Source organism: Oncorhynchus mykiss, chromosome 15 (assembly GCF_013265735.2).
Source record: "Oncorhynchus mykiss isolate Arlee chromosome 15, USDA_OmykA_1.1, whole genome shotgun sequence".
NCBI lineage: Eukaryota > Metazoa > Chordata > Actinopteri > Salmoniformes > Salmonidae > Oncorhynchus > Oncorhynchus mykiss.
In genome coordinates, this window is record NC_048579.1 from 69491740 (window position 1) to 69513512 (window position 21773).

At 41.0% G+C, this 21773-nt stretch overlaps 2 protein-coding genes across 3 annotated transcripts; one reads left to right on the top strand and one right to left on the bottom strand.

Moving 5' to 3' along the window:
- Positions 1-758: 758 nt before the first annotated feature.
- Positions 759-10381, top strand: glipr1a (GLI pathogenesis-related 1a). 2 transcript variants are annotated; one of them, XR_005036199.1, is made up of 6 exons: positions 759-1160; positions 1894-2148; positions 2563-2681; positions 9659-9819; positions 9947-9973; positions 10083-10381. XR_005036199.1 is itself a non-coding variant. In XM_036945123.1 (6 exons), exons 1-6 carry the CDS (start codon positions 969-971, stop codon positions 10235-10237), a joined length of 843 nt encoding a protein of 280 aa, XP_036801018.1. In that variant the 5' UTR covers positions 759-968; the 3' UTR covers positions 10238-10381. The 2 variants fall into 2 exon arrangements, 1 of the variants encoding a protein (XP_036801018.1); XM_036945123.1 differs by having other exon boundaries at positions 9659-9753.
- Positions 10382-10797: 416 nt separating this feature from the next.
- LOC110500968 (KRR1 small subunit processome component homolog) lies at positions 10798-21664 on the bottom strand. Its single transcript, XM_036945122.1, has 10 exons — positions 21248-21664; positions 20774-20949; positions 17970-18104; positions 17687-17812; positions 16728-16811; positions 15550-15606; positions 14411-14581; positions 12841-12918; positions 12448-12544; positions 10798-11794 (listed from the first exon to the last, which is right to left on the bottom strand). Exons 1-10 carry the CDS (start codon positions 21321-21323, stop codon positions 11652-11654), a joined length of 1143 nt encoding a protein of 380 aa, XP_036801017.1. The 5' UTR covers positions 21324-21664; the 3' UTR covers positions 10798-11651.
- Between the last annotated feature and the right edge of the window lie 109 nt (positions 21665-21773).

Sequence of the window (21773 nt, forward strand, 5' to 3'; positions counted from 1 at the left end):
TTATTCTAAGTTATGAGTAGGGCCCGATACATGGAATATATAGCTTCTCAGAAGTAACTCAATCCTCTAGAAATGATTTTAAAAAACAAAAATACTTTATCTGTTGCATTGATTGACAGACATGTAAGATACTGTGACAAAGCTACCCAGAGTTACTGTCTGCCTGAAGAGTGATGAGAAGTTCACAGAACTGACTCAATAGAAGTTCAGAAAACCACAGCCTTGTTGAAGTCACGCACACACACACTCCAGTAGATTCAAACAGAACTGCTGAATTCTCTCGTTCACACACATGAATAAGGGAAGTTAAGCTAAGCACAATACCACACTTTTTCCTAGCCTTACAGGATCCTAGAGAGACAGTAACTCTCTCTAGCTATCGCTCTAGATAAGTCTCTCCCTGTATCTTCCTCTCTGTCTCTCACTTTTCAACAATGACATGAAATGACCCTAATCTCCTTTATGAGTTGGATGCCACCATCACCAAGGCTTTCCCACTGTCCACAGACGTCAATTCAACGTCTAGTTTTGATTTACATTTGTTTGAGTTGTCAACTGTCAATTCAACGCGAAATCAACAAATGTCACCATTTCATTGGATTTAGGTTAAAAGTTGGGTGGGAAAAAGATGAAATGTGCTTATGTTGACTTCTTGCAAATCCTATCAGTTTTTCAGGTTGATTCAACGACATCACATGGATTTCTTTCCGGTTTAAATGACGTGGAAACAACGTTTATTCAAACATTTTCTGCCTAGTAGGTTACCTCCATCTTTTGCCAGTTTATTACACTACTACATGGACTCACTAGTACACAGAATTTCACATCGACTTCCTTCCTCCTCACCATCCAGCAGTAAAATATGCAGACGTCTCAGTTCCTGTTTGAAACAAGCTGCTTTACCGAGAAAGGAGATGTGATGTGAGACGTTTGTGACCTGTCTTGGTTCAATCCTCTGTACCTGAAGCATGGGGCAGCTACTGCTGCAAGGATTGCTGTGGGCTGTGATTTTCCTGGGCTCATCTGTCCCTAATATCGAGTCCTCAGAGTACAACCCATTTCCTGGCATCACCGATAAGAAGTTCATCAACGACTGCGTGAGGATACACAACGCCAACCGATCCTCTGTGAATCCACCGGCCAGAAATATGCTCTACATGGTAAGCAGTAAGGCGATGAGACGGGGCGGCAGGGTAGCCTACTGGTTAGAGCGTTGGACTAGTAACCGGAACTGACAAGGTACAAATCTGTCGCTCTGCCCCTGAACAGGCAGTTAACCCACTGTTCCTAGGCCGTCATAGAAAATAAGAATTTGTTCTTAACTGACTTGCCTAGTTAAATAAAGGTTTAAAAAATGAGAGCATGCAACACTGTATTCCCAAGTCAAAACTCAGTAATACCATAATATAGCTAATACTGCTTCCATGTAAATGATTCAGAATTGGATTTGCTTTTGCAGTTGGAAAAGTGACAATTACGAATATGCAATACGTGAATAGTGCTTAAACGCTTCCTAAAGCAACAACAATGCATATAAACATTGCCTTGTGAGTAAGCTATAGTTGAATAAGACAGGGCTCTACACTGTCCTTTTTTACAAGAACGTGTAACGCCTAAGTTGAAAACTGTAGGCGCACACAAAGAAATGTAGGAGCACAATGAAACATTTGAGGTAAAGTAATAAAGCTAGAATCCTACATTTTCCAGGTCAAAGACAAAATATGTAGCCGCATAGGCAAGTTAATGGTCGCACTGTAGAGCCCTGTAAAACAATGTTAGAATGAAATGAGGACAAGCCAATCAGATCCATAGAGGCGTGTAATCAGTTTCATATCACAGATACTGTCATTTTTTTAGACACTCACTAATTTGGTTGTATTTTTTTCCTTCAAGACGTGGGATGAGGGCTTGGCCATCACTGCAAGGGCCTGGGCAAGACACTGTGATTTCCAGCACAACATCTACCTGAAAGAGGTCAGACGAGTCCACCCTGTCTTCTCCTCTGTGGGAGAGAACATCTGGGCAGGATACCCGCCCTCCACGTTCTCCGTCATGCGGGCCATGGATTTATGGGTCAAAGAAGTGAACGATTACTCATACCAAAGCAATGCGTGTAGACCAGGGAAAATGTGTGGCCACTACACACAGGTACGTGTCCTCTACTGAATAAAACAGCATCACTGCTAAAAACCATCAAAACGACAAAATGCAGTTTTAGCGTTGGGCCAATAACCAAAAGGTTGCTTGTTCAAATCCCCGAGCCAACTAGGTGAAACATTTACCGATCTGTCCTTGAGCACGGCACTTAACCCTAATTGCACCAGGGGCACCGTCAATAACAGCTGATCCCTGGCCTTGACCACACTCTCTGAAGCTGTCTCAGGGAGCATGGGATATGCAAAAAACACCTGTTTCACAACACACAGGTTGCACACTTGCACATGTGTGAAACAGAACAAATATAAGCACCCACTATTTGACCTATTGTAAAAACATTGCTATAAAAGGGGAAACTCAATATTTCATCATCTTTGCCGACTGTATGCTTGCTTGCATTCCCAGGTTGTTTGGGCGACGAGCTACAAGGTTGGTTGCGCCGTCCAAATATGCCCAAATGGCGTCGACAGGACTTCGTTTTCTGATAAAGAGGGAGCCATATTTGTTTGTAACTATGCCGAAGCGTAAGTCAGACTGAATCACACATTACATTCACAAAGGCAGACTGAATACACATATTACAATCACAAAGGCAGACTGAATACACATATTACAATCACAAAGGCAGACTGAATACACATATTACATTCACAAAGGCAGACTGAATACACATATTACATTCACAAAGCGTAAGGCAGACTGAATACACATATTACAATCACAAAGGCAGACTGAATACACATATTACATTCACAAAGGCAGACTGAATACACATATTACATTCACAAAGGCAGACTGAATACACATATTACAATCACAAAGGCAGACTGAATACACATATTACATTCACAAAGGCAGACTGAATACACATATTACAATCACAAAGGCAGACTGAATACACACATTACATTCACAAAGGCAGACTGAATACACATATTACATTCACAAAGCGTAAGGCAGACTGAATACACATATTACAATCACAAAGCGTAAGGCAGACTGAATACACATAGTACATTCACAAAGGCAGACTGAATACACATATTACATTCACAAAGCGTAAGGCAGACTGAATCACATATTACATTCACAAAGCGTAAGGCAGACTGAATACACATATTACATTCACAAAGGCAGACTGAATCACATATTACATTCACAAAGCATAAGGCAGACTGAATACACATTACATTCACAAAGCGTAAGGCAGACTGAATACACATATTACATTCACAAAGCATAAGGCAGACTGAATACACATTACATTCACAAAGCATAAGGCAGACTGAATATACATATTACATTCACAAAGGCAGACTGAATCACATATTACATTCACAAAGCGTAAGGCAGACTGAATACACACATTACATTCACAAAGCATAAGGCAGACTGAATACACATATTACATTCACAAAGCGTAAGGCAGACTGAATACACATATTACATTCACAAAGCATAAGGCAGACTGAATACACATATTACATTCACAAAGGCAGACTGAATACACATAGTACATTCACAAAGGCAGACTGAATACACATATTACATTCACAAAGGCAGACTGAATACACATAGTACATTCACAAAGGCAGACTGAATACACATATTACATTCACAAAGGCAGACTGAATACACATTACATTCACAAAGCATAAGGCAGACTGAATCACATATTACATTCACAAAGCATAAGGCAGACTGAATACACATATTACATTCACAAAGCGTAAGGCAGACTGAATACACACATTACATTCACAAAGGCAGACTGAATACACATATTACATTCACAAAGCGTAAGGCAGACTGAATACACACATTACATTCACAAAGCATAAGGCAGACTGAATATACATATTACATTCACAAAGGCAGACTGAATCACATATTACATTCACAAAGTCAGACTGAATACACATATTACATTCACAAAGCGTAAGGCAGACTGAATACACATATTACATTCACAAAGCGTAAGGCAGACTGAATACACATATTACATTCACAAAGGCAGACTGAATACACATATTACATTCACAAAGCGTAAGGCAGACTGAATACACACATTACATTCACAAAGCATAAGGCAGACTGAATACACATATTACATTCACAAAGCGTAAGGCAGACTGAATACACACATTACATTCAAAAAGGCAGACTGAATACACACATTACATTCACAAAGCATAAGGCAGACTGAATACACATATTACATTCACAAAGCGTAAGGCAGACTGAATACACATATTACATTCACAAAGGCAGACTGAATACACATATTACATTCACAAAGCGTAAGGCAGACTGAATACACACATTACATTCACAAAGCATAAGGCAGACTGAATACACATATTACATTCACAAAGCGTAAGGCAGACTGAATACACACATTACATTCAAAAAGGCAGACTGAATACACATATTACATTCACAAAGGCAGACTGAATACACATATTACATTCACAAAGCGTAAGGCAGACTGAATACACATATTACATTCACAAAGCGTAAGGCAGACTGAATACACACATTACATTCACAAAGCATAAGGCAGACTGAATACACATTACATTCACAAAGGCAGACTGAATACACATATTACATTCACAAAGCGTAAGGCAGACTGAATACACATATTACATTCACAAAGCATAAGGCAGACTGAATACACATTACATTCACAAAGCATAAGGCAGACTGAATATACATATTACATTCACAAAGCGTAAGGCAGACTGAATACACATATTACATTCACAAAGGCAGACTGAATCACATATTACATTCACAAAGCGTAAGGCAGACTGAATACACATATTACATTCACAAAGGCAGACTGAATACACATATTACATTCACAAAGCATAAGGCAGACTGAATCACATATTACATTCACAAAGCATAAGGCAGACTGAATACACATAGTACATTCACAAAGGCAGACTGAATACACATATTACATTCACAAAGCGTAAGGCAGACTGAATACACATATTACATTCACAAAGCGTAAGGCAGACTGAATACACATTACATTCACAAAGCGTAAGGCAGACTGAATACACATATTACATTCACAAAGGCAGACTGAATCACATATTACATTCACAAAGCGTAAGGCAGACTGAATACACATATTACATTCACAAAGCATAAGGCAGACTGAATACACATATTACATTCACAAAGGCAGACTGAATCACATATTACATTCACAAAGCATAAGGCAGACTGAATACACATAGTACATTCACAAAGCGTAAGGCAGACTGAATACACATATTACATTCACAAAGCGTAAGGCAGACTGAATACACATATTACATTCACAAAGCGTAAGGCAGACTGAATACACATATTACATTCACAAAGCATAAGGCAGACTGAATACACATATTACATTCACAAAGGCAGACTGAATACACATATTACATTCACAAAGCGTAAGGCAGACTGAATACACATATTACATTCACAAAGCGTAAGGCAGACTGAATACACATATTACATTCACAAAGCGTAAGGCAGACTGAATACACATAGTACATTCACAAAGCGTAAGGCAGACTGAATACACATATTACATTCACAAAGCGTAAGGCAGACTGAATACACATATTACATTCACAAAGGCAGACTGAATACACATATTACATTCACAAAGCGTAAGGCAGACTGAATACACATATTACATTCACAAAGGCAGACTGAATACACATTACATTCACAAAGCGTAAGGCAGACTGAATACACATAGTACATTCACAAAGCGTAAGGCAGACTGAATACACATTACATTCACAAAGCATAAGGCAGACTGAATACACATTACATTCACAAAGCATAAGGCAGACTGAATACACATATTACATTCACAAAGGCAGACTGAATACACATATTACATTCACAAAGCGTAAGGCAGACTGAATACACATATTACATTCACAAAGCATAAGGCAGACTGAATCACATATTACATTCACAAAGGCAGACTGAATCACATATTACATTCACAAAGGCAGACTGAATACACATATTACAATCACAAAGGCAGACTGAATACACATAGTACATTCACAAAGCATAAGTCAGACTGAATACACATATTACATTCACAAAGCGTAAGGCAGACTGAATACACATATTACATTCACAAAGCGTAAGGCAGACTGAATACACATATTACATTCACAAAGGCAGACTGAATACACATAGTACATTCACAAAGCATAAGTCAGACTGAATACACATATTACATTCACAAAGCGTAAGGCAGACTGAATACACATATTACATTCACAAAGGCAGACTGAATACACATATTACATTCACAAAGGCAGACTGAATCACACATTACATTCACAAAGCGTAAGGCAGACTGAATACACATATTACATTCACAAAGCATAAGGCAGACTGAATACACATATTACATTCACAAAGCATAAGGCAGACTGAATACACATATTACATTCACAAAGGCAGACTGAATACACATAGTACATTCACAAAGCGTAAGGCAGACTGAATACACATATTACATTCACAAAGGCAGACTGAATACACATATTACATTCACAAAGCGTAAGGCAGACTGAATACACATATTACATTCACAAAGCATAAGGCAGACTGAATCACATATTACATTCACAAAGGCAGACTGAATACACATATTACATTCACAAAGCGTAAGGCAGACTGAATACACATATTACATTCACAAAGCGTAAGGCAGACTGAATACACATATTACATTCACAAAGCGTAAGGCAGACTGAATACACATATTACATTCACAAAGGCAGACTGAATACACATAGTACATTCACAAAGGCAGACTGAATACACATATTACATTCACAAAGGCAGACTGAATACACATATTACATTCACAAAGGCAGACTGAATACACATAGTACATTCACAAAGCGTAAGGCAGACTGAATACACATATTACATTCACAAAGCGTAAGGCAGACTGAATACACATTACATTCACAAAGGCAGACTGAATACACATAGTACATTCACAAAGTATAAGGCAGACTGAATACACATATTACATTCACAAAGTATAAGGCAGACTGACTACACATATTACATTCACAAAGGCAGACTGAATACACATAGTACATTCACAAAGGCAGACTGAATACACATAGTACATTCACAAAGGCAGACTGAATACACATAGTACATTCACAAAGGCAGACTGAATACACATATTACATTCACAAAGGCAGACTGAATACACATATTACATTCACAAAGGCAGACTGAATACACATATTACATTCACAAAGGCAGACTGAATACACATATTACATTCACAAAGGCAGACTGAATACACATATTACATTCACAAAGCGTAAGGCAGACTGAATACACATATACCAAATGAAATCAAATTGTATTGGTCACATACACATATTTAAAGATGTTATTGCAGGTGTAAAGAAATGCATGTGTTCCTAGCTCCAACAGTGCAGTAATATCTAACAATTCATGTACACTGAAAGGAAAATTCCACCCCAAAACTATTTTGGTATTTGTTTCATTAGTCCATTGTATATATAGTCCCAAAAAGTGTTACATGTCAGCAATTTCAAGATACAGTCAGAAGTTTACATACACCTTAGCCAAATACATTTAAATCTAGTTTTTCACAATTCCTGACATTTAATCCTAGTAAAAATACCCTGTCTTAGGTCAGTTAGGATCACCACTTTATTTTAAGAATTTGAAATGTCAGAATAATAGTAGAGAGAATGATTTATTTAAGCTTTTATTTATTTCATCACATTCCCGGTGGGTCAGAAGTTTACATACACTCAATTAGTATTTGGAAGCATTGCCTTTAAATTGATTCACTTGGGTCAAACGTTTCAGATAGCCTCCCACAAGCTTCCCACAATAAGTTCGGTGAATTTTGGCCCATTCCTCCCGACAGAGCTGGTGTAACTGAGGCAGGTTTGTAGGCCTCCTTGCTCGCACACGCTTTTTCAGTTCTGCCCACACATTTCCTCTGGGAATGAGGTCAGGGCTTTGTGATGGCCACTCCCAATACCTTGACATTGTTGTCCTTAAGCCATTTTGCCACAACTTTGGAAGTATGCTTGGGGTCATTGTCCATTTGGAAGACCCATTTGCGACCAAGCTTTAACTTCCTGTCTGATGTCGCTTCAATATATTCACATAATTTTCTTACCTCATGATGCCATGTATTTTGTGAAGTGCACCAGTCCCTCCTGCAGCAAAGCACCACCAGAACATGCTGCTGCCACCCCCGTGCTTCACGGTTGGGATGGTGTTTTTCGGCTTGCAAGCGTCCCCCCTTTTCCTCCAAACACAACGATGGTCATTATGGCCAAACAGCTCTATTTTTGTTCCATCAGACCAGAGGACATTTCTCCAAAAAGTACGATTTTTGTCCCCATGTGCAGTTGCAAACCATAGTCTGGCTTTTTCATGGCGGTTTTGGAGCAGTGGCTTCTTCCCTGCTGAGCGGCCATTGAGGTTATGTCGACATAGGACTCGTTTTACTGTGGATATAGATACTTTTGTACCTATTCACTCCAGCATCTTCACAAGGTCCTTTGCTTTTGTTCTGAGATTGATTTGCACTTTTCGCACCAAAGTATGCTCGTCTCTAGGAGACAGAACGCATCCCCTTCCTGAACGGTATGGCGGCTGTGTGGTCCCATGGTGTTTATACTTGCGTACTATTGTTTGTACAGATGAACGTGGTACCTTCAGGCATTTGGAAATTTCTCCCAAGGATTAACCAAACTTGTGGAGGTCTACAATTTTTTTCTGAGGTCTTGGCTGATTTCTTTTGATTTTCCCATGATGTCAAGCAAACAGGCACTGAGTTTGAAGGTAGGCCTTGAAACACATCCACAGGTACACCTACAATTGACTCAAATTATGTCAATTAGCCTATCAGAAGCTTTTAAAGCCATGACATAATTGTATGTAATTTTCCAAGCTGTTTAAAGGCACAGTCAACTTATTGTATGTAAACGTCTGACCCACTGGAATTGTGATACAGTGAATTATAAGTGAAATAATCTGTCTGTAAACAATTTTTGGAAAAATCACTTGTGTCATGCACAAAGTAGATGTCCTAGCCGACTTGCCAAAACTATAGTTTGTTAACAAGAAATTTGTGGAGTGGTTGAAAAACAAGTTAATGACTACAACCTAAGTGTATTTAAACATCCGACATCAACTGTATATAACTTTCAAAATACAGAAATGCAGCCGGTATGATGCATTTTGCATCATAAGATTCTGCGTTGTGCATCATATGATGCAAAATGAATAATTTCTGGAACACCTGGGGATTTTTTGAAAGGTTATTGGACTTATGCAACCTTGCACACATTGTACTTTCCCTTCGGCAAAATGTTTTTATCTAAGATGCTCTGATTTTAGAAATATGGAAACATTTGAGATAAATTAAAAGGATGTGCATTGCTTTCTCCAGGGGAAACGTGGTTGAGATGCTACCATACCAGAACGGGTTGGAAGAATGCAGCTCTTGTGAGGGTGCAAACAATCAATGCCAGGCCAAGCTCTGCCGTGAGTCTGTCAGCTACCATTTCCCACAACCAATAAAATAACAAGATGCAGGACAACCCTGTGATGGTCTGAATCTTCAACATATTCCTCCACAACACCCCCAATACTCTTTCCCTTGTACATGCACGTTCAACACCAAATACCATGTTCTATTCGTGACATAATAAAGCCGCCTTGTCTTCTCTCTTTACAGACGATCCAAAACGAGATGAACAGAAAAGTATGTTTTGAATACGCAACCCTTCATTTAAATGAACTTCCTAAACCACAATGGCAGAATGTGTTCTTTGTGACCAACATTAGCCTTTACTTTTCTCACCTGTGTACAGGTTACAGATGGACCCCCGACTGGGACCCCACCCTGGCCACCTGTGGCCCCTGCTGCATGGCCATATTGGCCATCCGACCCCTGGCCCTTCTCCTCACCTTTGTCGCCGCATTTGGAGTACACAGACTGTACCCAAGCATATTTTTTTACGAATAGCTGAGAGGTTTAGATAGATTGAACTGCACTGTTCTCATTGTTGTCATGCCTTTCTCAATGTGGTCCTGTCTTTTTAAAATTCCCGCAGAGCCTCAAACCAAACTCCCATTGTGGTACAATAAAGTGAACTACTACTAAAATGCATATGCTGCTTCCATTAATGTGTTAAAGGGAAAGTTTACCCCAAAACGTAACCAAAAGTTGATTTACTGACCTCAAGGAGTTATGCAGCAGTCTTTAATACAAACTATACGGCAAGCCCTCTAAAGTAAACAATGCCTAAAATAAGAGCAGGAAAAATAGGTCTCAAATAGCTCACACATAAATGTCACAATCTGTTTCTGTTAAGTTACATTTTTGAAAATAACTGTTTCTCCCCCAAAAATCATGTTTGCTTAACAATGAGCAATCGTGTTGGCAAAAGCACAAACAAGTCTGGGACCAGGCTCACCAACCACTGACAGCAGAACTCATAACGCAAGAGCTTATGAAGGTTGAAGAGCGGTGTCTAAAATCATCTCATTTGGCCTAACAGGAATATCAATTCTACAAATACAGAATAAGAGATTATCATATACTTGTTTTATTGAGTCTTTAGAAGTAGCAACACCAAATTACAAAGAATGCAGCCCAACACACAGTTCTCCTAAACATCACAATGCTATGTCACTGTTCAGCAGTCCTCTAGGCCCATTTCTGCAACACTTGACGTCTGTAGCAGCACACGACAACAATGTTCATTTAATCATGAACTAAAACTTTCAGTGCCTTTTCTCAAAGCCTGCAGGTATATAGCTTAATCCCTTGTTAATCATTTATAATAAGGACTATAAAAAAAAGCTTTAAAAGCTTTTAATAGTATGCATGTTTTTTTTAATGAGTATATTAACAGACTAAGTCAGCATCGTTGTGAAACATTACTAGCCTTCCAATGCATTATACTTGCAGTCTTCATAAAGTAGAGTGCTTACTGTAAATATTAACATGGACAGGTGTTGGTGGAAAGCAGTACAAGTTGTTCTGAGGATTAGGACAAGAGGAGGAATCTGTGGCGTCGGGATGTGGTGAACCACATTCTGTGCACGTCTTACAAACAGTTGCTAAACAATATTGAAGAACGGGCCTCGGTCACAGGCTAACTAGGTAACACTGAGGCATTGGGTGTCACATATAGGGAGACACCTTTACTGTATACTGTCTCCTCTGAGGACAGAGGCATTCCATATTAATTTCCTCAAAACTATGAGGAAGATTCATCTCTGTGAGGAATTGGGGATATTCTATTAATATCCCAAATACATCTTTAGACAAACCCATGTCCTGACAAACCTGGCGTCCTTCACGCCAGTGATCTGCATACCTCATTTGAATGCAGCAATAGTGAATATTGTCCATTGTCCGAGCTTTTCCAAGGTTAGCCCTTGTTCTTTTTCTTCTTGTCATAGGCGGGTTTGGTCTGTGGGACAGGGTTAACAGAGGGGGCTCCTAGCTTCTTGGTCTTGGCTTTCCTTACCTTAGCCTTGATGGCCTCAATGTTGATTTTGGCTTCTGAGGGAGCTAGGAAAAAACATGGTAAAAGAAAAATAACATTAAACAGCTAGGTGTGGCTGTGTGGGAGTATGTGGTCAGGCAATGCTTCATTTAGCCAGTCAGTTAATGATATCTAGAAGAATCATTTCAAAGTGCATCAAATCATTTTATTATAATAGAATGTTTCTGAACACCTCTATATTCATATGGAGTATAATATTTGTGTGCCTAACTTTCGCACTCATTACTATTCACGATTCATTCAGGGTTATCCGTCATCACTCATTACTATTCACGATTCATTCAGGGTTATCCGTCATCACTCATTACTATTCACGATTCATTCAGGGTTATCCGTCATCACTCATTACTATTCACGATTCATTCAGGGCTATCCGTAATCACGGTAGCGTCCACATTATCCATATCATGAAAGCAACAACCAAAGTCTAGGAGGAAGGGTAGGCCAGCTGATAAAGATGAGTCTTAAGGCCGGCTTTAAAAAGCCCCAAGAATGTGGGGAAGAGAGTTTCAAAAGATCTGTGAGTGGGAGGAAAGGGCCTGGTTGCCTAACTGGTGTGGGACATGAAGCAGTCTGGCATGGCTTGAAGGAAGTGGGTGCAAAGGTCAGGTGGAGAGAAGGTAGTTAAGAACATAATTATTCAAATGATTCACTGTACCTTTGTTGGTCTTCTTCATAACAGGTTTCTCCTTAGGAGGAATAAAGGCCCTGTTTCGCTCCTCTTGCCTCTTAGACAACACCTCGGCTTGTTTCACCTTGGAAACACAGACACAATCAGGCATAGGACAAATGGATTTGGCACAGTAAATCCTGTTGTGTGTCTTTTGAAGGTCATTCGTTTCTCATGCAATGCTATACAAACAGTAACTGGTGCATAGCTATCAAGTCCCGTGATGGTTGTGTCTTTTGAAGGTCATTAGTTTCTCATGCAATGCTATACAAACAGTAACTGGTGCATAGCTATCAAGTCCCGTGATGGTTGCGACACCTAAGGACAAAGCTGTGTCAAGTAACAGTTACGTGATAACAGCCAAGTGATATCCATGGTTACCTTTATCTCTTCCATCTTCTTCCTCTTCTTAACACTCTCTCGAAGAAAGAACTCTCCCGTTGCCAGTTCCTTGTCAATCTAGACAACCAGGAAACACAACAAAACAGTGAATCCAGGAACATGGGCATGAACAAGCTTAGTGATATGTTTAGTGATGGATGGGTTATATCAAGTAGTTATAGACCAAGTCATCTGTTGATGTTAGGCTCTATGGCTATTGTATGTTATAGTACAAGGATGATTAAAAAAGATTGGGAACTTCTAAGCAATTTGCGGGCCGGAAAAGGGGCAGTTTAAAATATATTCATAAGACGCTCAAGAGTAGTCTGGAGTAATAATTTCCAGGCTTGGAGTAATAATTTCCAGGCTTGGAGTAATAATTTCCAGGCCACTCTTGAACTTCTAAAACTAAATAGAAATTACGCAGAAATAATGGACTCTTTTTTTTTAAGTGCCCTTTTTCCAGCTCGCAAATTGCTTTTGACTTACAAATCAGTTTAAAAAAAATCTGTGCCCTCCGCTGAATTTTGAAATCCCAATGTGGGCCTGGAGTCAAAGTTATTACACACCCCTGTTACAGTATGTGGAAGAGGACTTGTCAATGTCCTGTGTTATCTTGAAACTGAACTTTAAAAATATATATTTTTTATTGTACTGTGCTTGCACTTTGTATGCTACGTTTGACGTGCCATCTACATGAAGATTAGTCTACTGGGCTGACATGTATGACACAGGAACCGATACAAATAAATATATCATGCCTGTGTGGCGGTTCTGACCCACTAACCTGGCTCTCAGGCTGCTGCGGGGGGAGGCGGTTCTGACCCACTAACCTGGCTCTCAGGCTGCTGCGGGGGGAGGCGGTTCTGACCCACTAACCTGGCTCTCAGGCTGCTGCGGGGGGAGGCGGTTCTGACCCACTAACCTGGCTCTCAGGCTGCTGAGGGGGGAGGCGGTTCTGACCCACTAACCTGGCTCTCAGGCTGCTGAGGGGGGAGGCGGTTCTGACCCACTAACCTGGCTCTCAGGCTGCTGCGGGGGGAGGCGGTTCTGACCCACTAACCTGTCTCAGGCTGCTGCAGGGGGGAGGCGGTTCTGACCCACTAACCTGTCTCTCAGGCTGCTGCAGGGGGGAGGCGGTTCTGACCCACTAACCTGGCTCTCAGGCTGCTGAGGGGGGAGGCGGTTCTGACCCACTAACCTGGCTCTCAGGCTGCTGAGGGGGGAGGCGGTTCTGACCCACTAACCTGGCTCTCAGGCTGCTGAGGGGGGAGGCGGTTCTGACCCACTAACCTGGCTCTCAGGCTGCTGCGGGGGGAGGCGGTTCTGACCCACTAACCTGGCTCTCAGGCTGCTGCGGGGGGAGGCGGTTCTGACCCACTAACCTGGCTCTCAGGCTGCTGCGGGGGGAGGCGGTTCTGACCCACTAACCTGGCTCTCAGGCTGCTGCGGGGGGAGGCGGTTCTGACCCACTAACCTGGCTCTCAAGCTGCTGCGGGGGGAGGCAGTTCTGACCCACTAACCTGGCTCTCAGGCTGCTGCGGGGGGGAGGCGGTTCTGACCCACTAACCTGGCTCTCAGGCTGCTGCGGGGGGAAAGGCGTGTACTCCTTCTTTGTTGTCTTTTTCTTAGGCTCCTTGCGCTTGGTCAGGTTCTTGTGTCGGAAGTTGGGTAGGAATCGCTCCCAGCTCTGCAGCCGCAGCTCGGGGTCCTTGGACAGCTCGCGCTTGATCATGAGCGTCTGCGGCCGACCCCAATCGAACGGTCGCAAGAGGAAAGAGGGAGAAACGTGTTGGAAGAATTAACTTGGATTATTGAAACGGAGGGCGGTTGAAGTCAGACGACATGCTGGTAACTACATGGCAAAGCTCCAGAAATGATGCAGTAGTTCAAGCCAGTTCCTTCATTAAAAAGGGGCAATCTGCAATTGCTACATCCATTTTTGTACTTTTAAATAAATATAAATATATATATATCCCTTGTTCTTTTTCTTCTTGTCATACACACCCATTGATTCGTGAAGAGTATAATTCGGCAGAACCCAAAATATAAGATTGTTTGTAAACAACATCATTGTAAACAAACACGGTGTAGCTTCAACAAAAATCTTTAAACTATAATTTTGACATCTTGGATCAGTCCTTGCATCCATAGCCGTCTATGAATTTGAGTGGTTACATTTCTCAAAGGCCCATCCCTCATGGGATTTAAAGGATTGCTCCTTTAAATCCCTTGAGCCACAGCATTAAAGAAGCAACACCTCACATTTTTCATTTCTTTGACTGCTTAGAAACGCCTAAAATAGCTTAAGTATGGCTTCCTCCCTGACCATATAAAAAAAGATTTTGGTTCTTGTTGACAACCTCGTGTACGAGAGCCAATCGGAATAAAGGAATTTGTAAACTGTCCAAACACGATAAAAAACTTGAAAATAAGTTATGACAGATAGAATAAGTCGGTCTGGAGCATGTTGTTCTCAGCTGTCAAGGAACTTCAAACTTCCCCTTTTGGGATCATGGTAAGTTCAAGTCATCTATTCTAAAGGACTCCAGTTTGTTTTGGACTTCCTCTGTGGCGTCAACAAAAACCCCACATCCTCTTACATAGAACAGTGTCGGTTGCTTTAAGTTTACCACGAACCATGACAAAGTACCACATAGACCACCTTTCTCCTCCTCATTGGATGTGGAGGAGAAAGGTATCAATTACCTTGATGTTGTAGATGGGGTGGATGTTCTTCATGGTATCCAACACCACCTTCCGTACCTACATACGAAAAAATAATATTTTAGCAGATAATAATTGAGTCACTCAAAGCACAAAAAACAATTATTGCTCACTCCAGGGAAGTTTAATATACTCCCCCCCCCCCAATTTCGTGATATTAAATTGGTAGTTAGTCTTGTCCCATCGCTGCAACTCCCCTATGGACTCGGGAGAGGCGAAGGTCAAGAGCCATGCATCCTACGAAACACGACCTTGCCAAGCCACACTGCTTCTTGACACACTGCTCGTTTAACCCAGAAGCCTGCCGCACCAATGTGTCAGAAGAAACACAGTACAGCTGGCGACCGGGGTCAGCTTGCAGCGCCTGGCCCGCCACAAGGAGTCGCTAGAGCGCGACAGGAAAAGGAAACCCTCCCCTAACCCGGACGACGCTGGGCCACATTCTCATATACAGCAACAACCAGCAGAATAGTAACAGGGGAGAGACATTAGTCAATTGGAGGCTGGGGATGATTAGGTGGCCATGATAGTATGAGTGCCAGATTGGGAATTTAGCCAGGACACCGGGGTTCACCCTTACTCTTATGATAACTGCCATGGGATCTTTAGTGTCCACAGAGAGTCAGGACACCCGTTTTATGTCCCAATCCAAAAGACTGCACCCTACACAGGGCAATGTCCCCAATCACTGCCCTGGGGCATTGGGATAAAAAAAATGTAAACCAGAGAAACGAGTGCCTCCTACTGGCCTTCCAACACCACTTCCAGCAGAATCTGGTCTCCCATCCAGGGACCGACCAGGAACAACCCTGCTTAGCTTCCGAGGCTATAGTGATAGTATGCATCTGAAAGGGATTTATTACCATCAATTGAAACATTTGTACGGCCTAATCTCCCTATGGAGAGGTGGGCCTAAGCCAATTCAATAAATTATTTGTTGCCATAGCAGAAATGGGCACCTGATGAATTCAACAGGCTTATTTCAGTGGTTCCAGTGTGTGGTTAAGAGAGAGAGCAGCATAGTGCTCAGTAGGGAAAAAGCATTTAGAAACGTAATGAAATGGAGAGGTACTACCTAAAAACGCATATTTGCCTTACAAAATGTTTTGCTATGGTGTACCCTACTGAACATGGTCCTGATTGAGGAAATCAGCGCTTACCTCTTTGAGGCCGTTGAAGGGTCCCAGGGCTGACACAGTGTTCCCCTGCACCATGACGTAGCAATTGGTGAGCAGCTCCAATGCCTGAGGGGGAAACAGGTTAGATAAATGCCTGTAAGAGGGAGGTTGAATGTGTTCCACGGAGAGCAATCTCCATCCGCCGAGAGTACCGCTACGACCGCCGACAGTACCGCTACTACTGAACACCTGCACTGCCTCTCCGCACCTTAGCACAGACATACTTGCTGATACCAGACTTTTTTACTACTGCACAATTGAAACACTTGCCCTCCAATCCCCCCCTTCTCTGATACATGTGTAAATATTTGACTATAAATTGGGCCTTCCTGTATTATACTTATGCTAAATTGTTTATTCTATTCTACTGAGCCATTTACATTGTTTGTATTCTGATCTTTTATTATTGTTGTTGTTGCACTGTCGTGAAGGAACCTGCAAGTAAGCATTTCATTGGATGCTGTTTACCATGTGTATCCTGTGCTGTTTACCATGTGTATCCTGTGCTGTTTACCATGTGTATCCTGTACAGAAGACCAATAAAACTTTAAACTTCTTACTGCACAGTGCTTCTTACTGCACAGAATAATTTCCCTCTCCATATCCCCTACAAGAGTAAATACACTTACTTTGAATAGGTGCTTTTACTTTTATATTTATTTTGCACATTCTCTCCAGCTATAAACTGTCCTCATTTTTTCTTCTACTTATTTGAATTCAATATTTTTGTTGTAGCACTGTTGAGAGGAGAGCTTGCAAGTAAATGTATACACCCTGTGCATATGACAAATAAACTTTGATTTGATGAGCTGACTGATTCTGAAACGTTGGGAGGTGTTAATAACACTATGCTGCCACCTAGTGATGCTAACATCTAAACACAAAACTACTATGTATCCCATTGAACGCTCTCCCTGGCTGCATGGTTGAACAAGACGCACCTTGAGTGTAGATCCTTTAGGTCCGATGAGTCTCTGCCTCCTCTTCACAAACCGTTCTCTGGTTCTGACCAGCGTGCCAATTTTGATGATGTCACACGCCATGTCATCCTCCAAAATACGCACGGCCTAAAGGTGGAAGACAGAAGAAAACATCAACCAAATGAAGATGCTTGTACTGGTTTCTTTCTTTGGGGTAAGTATAGAGTTTTGACTATTCTTCCACATTATCAGGATCATTGTTGGAAGTTCAACTATGAATTGATGAACAAGAGAGCATGCCTACCTGCTCAAAAGGCACACTTCTGGCCAACAGCTTGATGAGGTCCCGTGCCCTCACAACGGCATATGGGTCAAAGGTCTTTTTGGTGGTGCAAACAGTGATGCTGCCCTCGATCAAATCCAGGGTGGCCTTGATGTGCTGTTGATGAGGAAGAAAAGATCATCAATGTTTTGGACAATTTAAAGGCTGTGTGCCTAAATCTAGGAGAGGATCATTCATCCTCACATGGCTACATATCTGCATGTTCACAGACACCTATACACGGGCTGATAAGAATGGATCAACTCTTGTCAACATGTAACATTACTCTTAAAGCTGGAACCCTTAATGGTGAAACTACCTCGTCACATTGTGATCTTACAACACATTGTGATCTTACAACACATTGTGATCTTACTGCAAACAAAAATGTCCCCCTGAGACATCATTGCACAGTCCAGGGGAGGCTGCTGATGGGAGGACAGTTAATAATGGCTGGAACAGAGTGAATGGAATGGCATCACACATGGAAACCATGTGTTTGATACTACTCCAATCCAGCCATTACCACAAGCCCATTCTCCCCAATGAAGGTGCCACCAACCTCCTGTGTTGCACACGCTATAGAACAGCAGAATACGTACTGCCATTTCTTACCACCGCTCGACACACCTCTCCTCTGTTTCATCCACAAAACAAAAACAATAACATAGGCGCTGGTCCAGACAGTGACACCACAGACAGATTAATGAGCCAGATATTTCACCGGATGTGTAAATGTGAAGCATCCAGTTGGCATTGCTACAAGGGCTGGGCGGTATACCATATTTCATGATATACTGGTATTGATGCAGGGACCGGTTTGGGGTTTTACTTTACCTTCTATACTGAATGTTTGGTTTGTTAAATGTGATACACCATGTGTAATGTCAATTTTTATAATTCACTTCGCTACTTGAGTCATCTCGCTCCACTTTCTCTCCGTGCCATTTTCCACACAAGGAGCGCATTTGATGTTCCTCAACCACGAGACACTTGCCTTCAGTCTGCATGGTCAATGTATCAATGTTGATGACAACAATGCTTTTCACTTTGCTTCTTAATAATAATCCACTAGTGTTCTATAATGACACTATTATTTTGTGTTTCTTACATCAGCAAACAGATAGTCTGTCTTTTCTTAGCAAGTTGCCCTAAATCTTGAGACAGTAATTGTTAGCCACTAATGCTAATAGCTAGCTAATAAAGAGTATGAGCAAACGTAGCTACCTAACACAGCCTGATAATACCAGTGATGGTGTAGACCTAAATCAGCATGTTGTTTGTGCAACAGTATCTTCTAAATCAAAGAGGAATATGCAAAGCAAGAATGTTAGCTACATCAAGTAGCTAAGAGAACACATGAAATGTAGCCAAAGCTTTGGGGTCCCCTAGGAAACACTTTAGTTCCTACCCGATCACAATAACTCCTCCCGGGCATTTTAATTAGTTGTCATCTCAAACACTGTATTCAAAGTGCCCACTATTATAATCTAACTATAGAATTAGAATAGTCATTATATTTCCATGATTCCAACAGTTTTGCTCTAATTCGCAAGTCACATCGCAATTGCAACATTTGGTTAAAAATACATCTTAGATTATTTGCCCATATCGTGCAGCCCTATGTGGCAGTGTGGAAATTATCAATTGAGCAGTGGTGTAAAGTACTTAAGTAAAACATACTTTCAAGTACTACTTAAGTAAAACATACTTTCAAGTACTACTTGAGTAGTTTTTTGGTATCTGTCCTTTACTATTTTTAATTTGACAACATTTACTTTAATACATTCCTAAACAAAATACTGTACTTTTTACTCCATACATTATCCCTGACACCTAAAAGTAGTCGTTACATTTTGAATGCTTAGCAGGACAGAAAAATGGTCCAATTCACACACTTTTCAAGAGAACATCCCTGGTCATCCACTGCCTCGGATCTTGAGGACTCACTAAACACAAATGCTTTGTTTGTAAATTATGTCTGAGTGTTGGAGCCCCTGGCTATCCATACATTTTTTTTAAACAAGAAAATGGTGCCATCTGGTTTTGATAATTATGTTCATTATATCAATTACATTTCCTTTTGATACTTAAGTATATTTAAAACCAAATACTTTTAGACTTTTACTCAAGTAATATTTTACTGGGTGACACTTTCACTCGAGTCACTTTCTATTAACGCATCTATACTTTTACTCAAGTATGACAATTGGGTACTTTTTCCACCACTGCAATTGAGTGCAGGAAATGCAGAAATGATAAGTGCTGAAATTTGTTTTGGTTGAAGTTGAATTGAACAGTATAAAACAATCAGAATGGAGACTCATTGAAATCACTTATAATGTATGTGTTGCCACCTAGGATGGTGATCAGAGGAAGCCCACTGCCCGGCAGTGTGAGATGATGGAGCGAGATGGATTTTGGCCGACATTCTGCTAATTTTCTACTATTCCTACATCATTTTTTAAACGTTTTAATTATATATTGCCATTGACTCTGGAATAGACCATATAACTGCCCCGTGGGTTTAGTTCAACTGCCCATCAGAGTCCAAAATACATTTTATATCCCAATAAACAATGGAGACACTATAGCATCGAGACATTGTTAAAGCTATAACTTTGATCTCATGGATGGTTAAATCCTTGAATTCATAGCTCTGAATATGAATTTGAGTGGCTACATTTCTCCAGCAACTTCCCTCAGCTTTTAACCAAACCCGTATCAGAATGGACGCGTTGTTATTATTTCAACTGCATATTTCCCTTTCAATTGGCTTAACTTACTGAATCGCCTAATGCTTTTTGCACCAGTGGCCAGCATTCTTTCAGGTATGCCTCTCTATACTTCGGAAAGAGAGTGGCGAAACTGCTCTCCTCCAGTAGACCTTTGGGGTTGTCATCTTTTGTGAATGCTGGCTCCTTCCATCCATCGGGAACAGCGAAGAGTTGAGATTCATCCACTGAAAATACAAGATTAGAAGCTAGGATATAACACACCTAACGTTATAGTTAGCTTCATAACTAGGTAGGTAAATTGCATGCACGTTTTCCCACAGAACAAACGTTCTTTCACTGAGTACAAATTGGTAGCAGTCTTCAAGCAGTGCTCATACTAGCACAATAAATAAGCATGAGGCCGGGCGCGAGCTACACAAATCAAGGGAAATCAGGCTTCTGCTCAGATACATGTATCCAGAAACGTGGACTATTAAGAAATAATACATTTGTTTCTGATACTAGACAATACCGTTGTAATACCTTGGTTTGTATTCTTTTTCGACTTCTTCCCCGACCGCGTTTCATTCACGCTTCCTTCGTTAGTGGAGGACGCCATTTTTGTTATGCCGGAAATACAGACCGGAACTGCGTTTGGAACTAAGATAAGGGTTGCATTCAAAAATGGCTGCGTTGCATTACGTGCTAAGAGCGTTCTTGAAACTATATCCCAATGTGTAAGAGTCTTTGCAAAATTGTGCAACAACCTTTTCGATCCTTACAATATTTGCTATATTGATTTGTCGTTCCTATCACTACATTATTGGAGCGGCAGGTAGCCTAGAGCGTTGGGCCAGTAACCGAAAGATCGAATCCCCGAGCTGACAAGGTCGTCTGCCCCTCATGTCGTTCTGCCCCTGTACAAGGCAGTTAACCCACTGTTCCTAGGCCGTCGTTATAAATAACTTGTTCTTAACTGACTTGCTTAGTTAAATTAAAAACAATTTATAATAACACCCCTATCACTATATTATATAAATAACAATTTATGACAGTGTATTTCATGTTC

Bases quoted from the DNA above. Each gene is read 5' to 3' on its own strand.
- glipr1a (XM_036945123.1), top strand. From the start codon at position 969: ATGGGGCAGCTACTGCTGCAAGGATTGCTGTGGGCTGTGATTTTCCTG. The intron at 1,161-1,893 runs GTAAGCAGTAAG...TTTTCCTTCAAG, and splicing joins CCAGAAATATGCTCTACATG to ACGTGGGATGAGGGCTTGGC. The intron at 9,974-10,082 runs GTATGTTTTGAA...ACCTGTGTACAG, and splicing joins AAAACGAGATGAACAGAAAA to GTTACAGATGGACCCCCGAC.
- LOC110500968 (XM_036945122.1), bottom strand. From the start codon at position 21,323: ATGGCGTCCTCCACTAACGAAGGAAGCGTGAATGAAACGCGGTCGGGG. The intron at 14,582-15,549 runs GTAATTGATACC...GGTCGGCCGCAG, and splicing joins ACCCCATCTACAACATCAAG to ACGCTCATGATCAAGCGCGA. The intron at 12,545-12,840 runs GTAACCATGGAT...TGTGTTTCCAAG, and splicing joins AGAAGATGGAAGAGATAAAG to GTGAAACAAGCCGAGGTGTT.